Here is a 5,653-nt window from a genome sequence, read left to right as displayed (position 1 = left end):
CACCCTCGTCCCGCGTACTGCTGTCTGATCTGTCCCGCTGCAACGCCGCAAGTTGGGCTACCGCCTCCGCGTTGTTGTCTTCCTCGACCGCCATCTCGTACAACTGTATCGCCCGATCCGTGTCGCGGGCCACCCCGTCCGCCCCGTCCCGCAACATGTTTCCAAGACACACCATTGACTTGCTCTGCTTCCGTTCCTTGATGTCCATCTCAAACAGCTCCACCGCACGCACCGCATTGCGCTCCACCCCTTCCGCCCCGTCCCTTAACGTCATCGCAAGATAGCAAGTCGCGTTACCGGAATTTCCTTTCGCCATTGCACGATCATACAATGCCACGGCGCGCACCGCGTTACGCTCTACTCCTTCGGCACCTTCTTCGAGCAAAATAGCGAGATTCACCATGGCACCGACGTGCTCACCCTTCTCGATAGCGCGCTCATACAGCTCCATACATCGCACTGCGTCACGCTCTACTCCTTCGGCACCTTCTTCGAGCAAAACACCCAGGTTCACCATTGCACCGACGTGGTCACCCTTCTCGATTGCGCGCTCATACAGCTCCATACATCGCACTGCGTCACGCTCTACTCCTTCGGCACCTTCTGCGAGCAAAAGAGCGAGGTTATACATCGCATCGACGTGCTCACCCTTCTCGATAGCGCGCTCATACAGCTCCATACATCGCACTGCGTCACGCTCTACTCCTTCGGCACCTTCTGAAAGCAAAACACCCAGGTTCACCATTGCATCGACCTGGTCACCCTTCTCGATAGCGCGCTCATACAGCTCCATACATCGCACTGCGTCACGCTCTACTCCTTCCCCACCTTGTTGCAGCAAAACACCCAGGTTCACCATTGCACCGACGTGCTCACCCTTCTCGATAGCGCGCTCATACAGCTCCAAAGATCGCACTGCGTCACGCTCTACTCCTTCGGCACCTTCTGAGAGCAAAAGAGCGAGGCTATTCATCGCATCGACGTGCTCACCCTTCTCGATAGCGCGCTCATACAACTCCATAGATCGCACTGCGTCACGCTCTACTCCTTCGGCACCTTCTGAGAGCAAAACACCCAGGTTGTACATCGCATCGACGTGCTCACCCTTCTCGATAGCGCGCTCATACAGGCCCATAGATCGCACGGCGTTACGCTCTACTCCTTCGGTTCCTTGTTTCAGCAAATTTCCGAGATTCACCATTGCACCGACGTGCTCATCCTTCTCAATAGCGCGCTCATACAGGCCCATAGATCGCACGGCGTTACGCTCTACTCCTTCGGCTCCTTGTTTCAGCAAATTACCGAGATTCACCATGGCACCGACGTCCTCACCCTTCTCAATAGCGCGCTCATACAGCTCCATAGATCGCACTGCGTCACGCTCTACTCCATCCCCACCTTCTGAGAGCAAAAGAGCGAGGTTATACATCGCCTTACAGTTTTCATTCTCTTCGATCGCAGTCTCGTATAGAAGTTTGGCTTGTCGAGCGTCACGACCCACCCCTCGTGCCCCTAGCGTGAAAAGAAGTCCAAGGGTATTCATGGCGTTTCCGCTTGAATTCTCATCCTGACTTCCCGCATATTGTCTCTCTCTCGCACACCGAGGAGCCCCCTGACCGGCAGTACCCAGCACAATCCAAATTCCTTCTCTTGAAGACAACGTCGCGTATTCGCTTATCATGCGTTCCAGTAAAGCCTTGCCAACAAGATCATACGTCATATCGTCACACTCGGTCACCTTTCCTTCGGAGAAAAAGGCCTCCTTTCCAGCACCATCACCTTTTGCCTCCCTCGACTTCACATCCCCGCCATTTCCAACCGCCAAGTCCGAAAAATTGGCAAGCTTGTCCAACTGATTCCATTTCCGGGAACACACAATCGCTTTTCGTATCCATGCATGAAATTTTCGAAGGTTTCCGGCCACGTCAAACTCAATCGCATCTTCGAGCGCATCTACGAACAAATCCACGATCACTCCATCACAACTCTGCTCCATCACTAGCTTTGCAAACAAATCAAACAACTTCTCAAACCCATCGTCACCGCGTGTTGACGTAGATGTCAAGCTTGTATGCAACTTAGCATGAAAGAACACTTTGATCATTTGCGCCGCTTCTCTCAAGTTCGATGTCCTCCCCGCATGCATCCCTGTCGGCCCCCCTTTCCTCAAAAGCTCCACACATGTGCACAGAGCGCCAATGTCATTCCTCTCCAGTGCCGCTACCTTGAGCAGAAAAATGGCCCTCCCGAAATTTTCATGTCCTCCGCCAATCAGATTCTCGGCCTTACGAATCACGTCCTTGGTGTCTTCAGTCTGGTTCGACAGCGCCGTGCCACTTTCCACAACCCTCGTGCCTTCTGTAAGCAGTGCTTCTCTCACAATGAGACACCCATCACGGATCGACTCAAGCTTTGCTTCTGCATACCCGACAGAGCGTCTCCTTCCCACCATACGGTCGACACTGTAATATATTTTCTTGTTTCTCACAGCAAGGGACCCTGGCTGCCGTGTCACGGCAAACTCCACCAGCAGTTTCTCACTCTCAACTTCAAGTTTGCAATGTTTCGTTCGGAACGGTTCCCATCCCGCCCACGTCACAAACTCATGCCCACTCTCCCTTCCCGCTGAATCTACAATCCGCAAACCAGAGTCTATTGCGAGTCTAGACGTACGGAATTCCACTGCTTCCATTTCGTGATTCTCTTGCCATCGCTTTAGGCCCTCCATGCGCCCCATCGCCGCATCTCGCCACCACTCCCACTCGAACACCCCCTCTGCACCATTTTCCCCACGACGTAACCGTACACTCACTTCATGCACATGCTCGCTTGTGTACTGGAGTCGAATATCGAGCTTAGTCTGTTGCGGGGCGCACATCGCCGTTATTGTCAACTCAACCGTCTTGATCCTGCCCGTCTGGTCTTGTGCTTCTTCCCCGCTTCCCAATACGAGAGTCACACAGCTCTCTTCTTGCTTGATCTCCACTTCTCCCGCTTCCCTCGACCTCTGTTGCTCCCCAGCCCCTCCAATCCCATCTTCCATCCTTGTCACCTCGATCGCAGGGAAACTAAGTAGGCATAGTGCCACTGCCCGTATCGCACTCGGGCACCCTTCAGCTCCACACATTCCCTCTCGAACAATGTTTTGCAACTCCCATACCAACCGCGATTGGACCCCACGATCTTTCAGAACACATTTCTCACCTCTCTCACAAACCGTTTGTGACAGCTCTGCAGACAGACCCCCGACTTTCTCCCACATTGTTTTCCTTTCTCCACTCTTAAACAAAACAGGTCTCCAAGCCCTGGCCTGTGCATCTTCGTTTCCCTTCACCCATCCTCCGAGTCTTGTTCGTAGGCTTTCAAGAGAATGACCCATGAAAGTCAGCGTCTGCTCTACATGTTCAAACTCTTGCAGTGGTACACCAAACTGATATGCAAGCCTCGCTTCTTCTAACCGCACATGCGTTGTAAATACACCATTACTTTTCGATTCAATTTCATCCGTGCATACCTCGTCATCGTTCAAAAATGCTCCAGTCTCTGTCGTCTTTGGTCCAATACAGCGCTCCTCCCAACGTTCATCTTTCTCAACCATAAATCGCACCTGACCCCCGGCCATCAGTGCCAGCCCGCAATCCATCAGCTCCCCGATCTTCGTCACCATTCGGTTCTCACCCGACACCAAATGAAAGCACCATTCCGGCAGCGGGAACGCACTCAGACTGGCAATGCTTCTCCCCTGCACAACTTCCCCAAGGAACTTCTCCCCGATCCCCAGCTGCTCCCGCAGATTCTCCATTGCAAAATCATTGTGCGGCAACGGCTCAAACTTTCTTTCCTCCCGCTTGGTGTTCTGGGCCTCCTTCTTTGACATGACTTCACCCCCCATGTTCAGCAAGATCGCCAGCCACTCTACTCTCTCGATATCAAACCCCTCGATTTCTTTCCCAAACGAAACCGGCATGTCCTGCATGATCCCCGATAGTTTCAGAGCGTACGACCTGTACCCCTCTTCAGGTGACTCCATCACATTTACCTGTTTTGCATCAAACGGCAAACCGCAGCCTGACTCGGCTACTTTTTGCAATAGTTCTGTCTTCGACACAACTGAGTCCTCACCCAGCGGTACGCAACGTCCCAGCCACAGCTCTAATCCAGCCGTGGCCAGCACTCGGCTCGCCACGTAGTCCCGTCGATTCTTGTACTGCTGCATATTGTTCGAACTCGACAAGTCTTCGTCGGCTTTTGCTGCAAATCGAAACTCCTTCATCCACCCTCCCAGTCCTTGAGCAGCAAACGCTACAGACCACCGCAGCCAAACCTCCTCCGGTTCGTAAGGCACCCGACGCACTTTCGGCACACTCTTTCGCCCAAAGCACCACAACACCGTATAATACACGTATCGGATTGGTATGGACAGAAGACGCTGGAGAACAATGTGGCTTTGCGATGAGTCCGTCGTGATATCCATGTCTTCGAACTGCATGTAACAACGGGCATTTCCATGAAAAAGGCGATTCTCGATGAGTTCGTCGCTGACTAACAGCTCATCCGCCATCTCATCCGCAGACAGGACCTTCGTTTTGTCCTGGCCTTCGTTCTTGCCCTTTCCTCGCCTACGCTTATCTTTGCTCTCTTTGGCATCTTTGCTCTTTTTGGCAACCGGAGGCTTATAATGAATCCCCAGCGCCCGCAGAGCTTGAATACTCTTGGAAGCCCACGTCACAAACATGCGAAGCTGCCACAAGCCCCACGCTGTCCGCAAGAAATACAGCAGCGCAAATAGCAATGCGACAATCGCCGTGAACATTTCCTTGGTATCGTTCCCATTTTGAATCACAATGTAAAATAAGATGTAAAGAGCTGGGACACCGCTGAGGAACAGGTTGATGTATCCTGCGTTGCGTACGTGGCGTGCCTTGCGCCACGCCGGTGAGATAAAGTCGAAAGCTGTCAACGCGGTCCACGGCAGGAAGGCCGCGAAATACGCAAACAGGACGATGTAGAAGTTGTCCTTGAGATGGTCCAGCACCATTGTTCAGGATGACGAGTTGGCGACAAGGGAAAAGATGTGATGTGAAGGAGTATATTTTCGAAACGTCTTGGGGGGCAGATGGCGGTTGCGGTCGGTCTTGCTGTGAAACGAGTTGATGTTTTTCGGTAGGTAAGGGGTGGAATGCGTTTAGCTTGCGGAAGGTGGGGGAGGCAGGTACGCGAACGGGCCGGCCGTATGTTATACGTAAGTTATGTGCGGTGTCGTTTGTCCATTTTGGTGCACGACTTACCGTAAAGACAGAATCAGGCGCAAAGGGGCCGGTGGCCATTCACGAGGCCACAGAAGAGGTTGAAGATGATCTCGAGATGGCAGGCATGCGATCCAACAAGGCGGGCACGGGCACACTTGGATTTCGCCAAGGGATTCAACGAGGGCTTGTTGAGATAGGGCTTGTTGAGATAGGGCTTACAGTATTTAATTGTCCAATACGAGTTCCCCACAACAATCAACATCACCAGATGTTTGGCTCATGTGAGGCATGGGAGCCTTCGCCTGCCTCAGATGCACACCGTCGTAAATTTAATTTGATTATCTATATCTCCCAGCGGCCGCCGCTGGGAGATATAGATAATCAATCCACAGTGGAATCTGGTG

The 5,653-nt window shown here is 52.7% G+C and overlaps 2 protein-coding genes across 2 annotated transcripts in view; one reads left to right on the top strand and one right to left on the bottom strand.

The window, feature by feature from the left end:
• Positions 1–3,667, bottom strand: part of CHC_T00008913001 (Sel1-repeat containing protein) — a 4,074-nt gene extending 407 nt beyond the window's left edge. Inside the window, exon 1 of the mRNA XM_005710301.1 lies at positions 1–3,667. This exon is cut by the window's left edge and continues 152 nt beyond it. Coding sequence (XP_005710358.1) covers positions 1–3,667 — 3,667 coding nt within the window.
• Positions 3,668–3,731: 64 nt separating this feature from the next.
• CHC_T00000643001 (hypothetical protein) lies at positions 3,732–4,190 on the top strand. Its single transcript, XM_005710300.1, has one exon. The coding sequence runs from the start codon at positions 3,732–3,734 to the stop codon at positions 4,188–4,190; it is 459 nt and encodes a 152-aa protein (XP_005710357.1).
• The last annotated feature ends 1,463 nt before the right edge of the window (positions 4,191–5,653 follow it).

Source organism: Chondrus crispus, genomic scaffold (assembly GCF_000350225.1).
Source record: "Chondrus crispus Stackhouse genomic scaffold, scaffold_555, whole genome shotgun sequence".
In the NCBI taxonomy this organism is placed as follows: domain Eukaryota; phylum Rhodophyta; class Florideophyceae; order Gigartinales; family Gigartinaceae; genus Chondrus; species Chondrus crispus.
The sequence above is the reverse complement of the archived record's forward strand: the minus strand, read 5'-3'. Positions and strand labels throughout refer to the sequence as shown.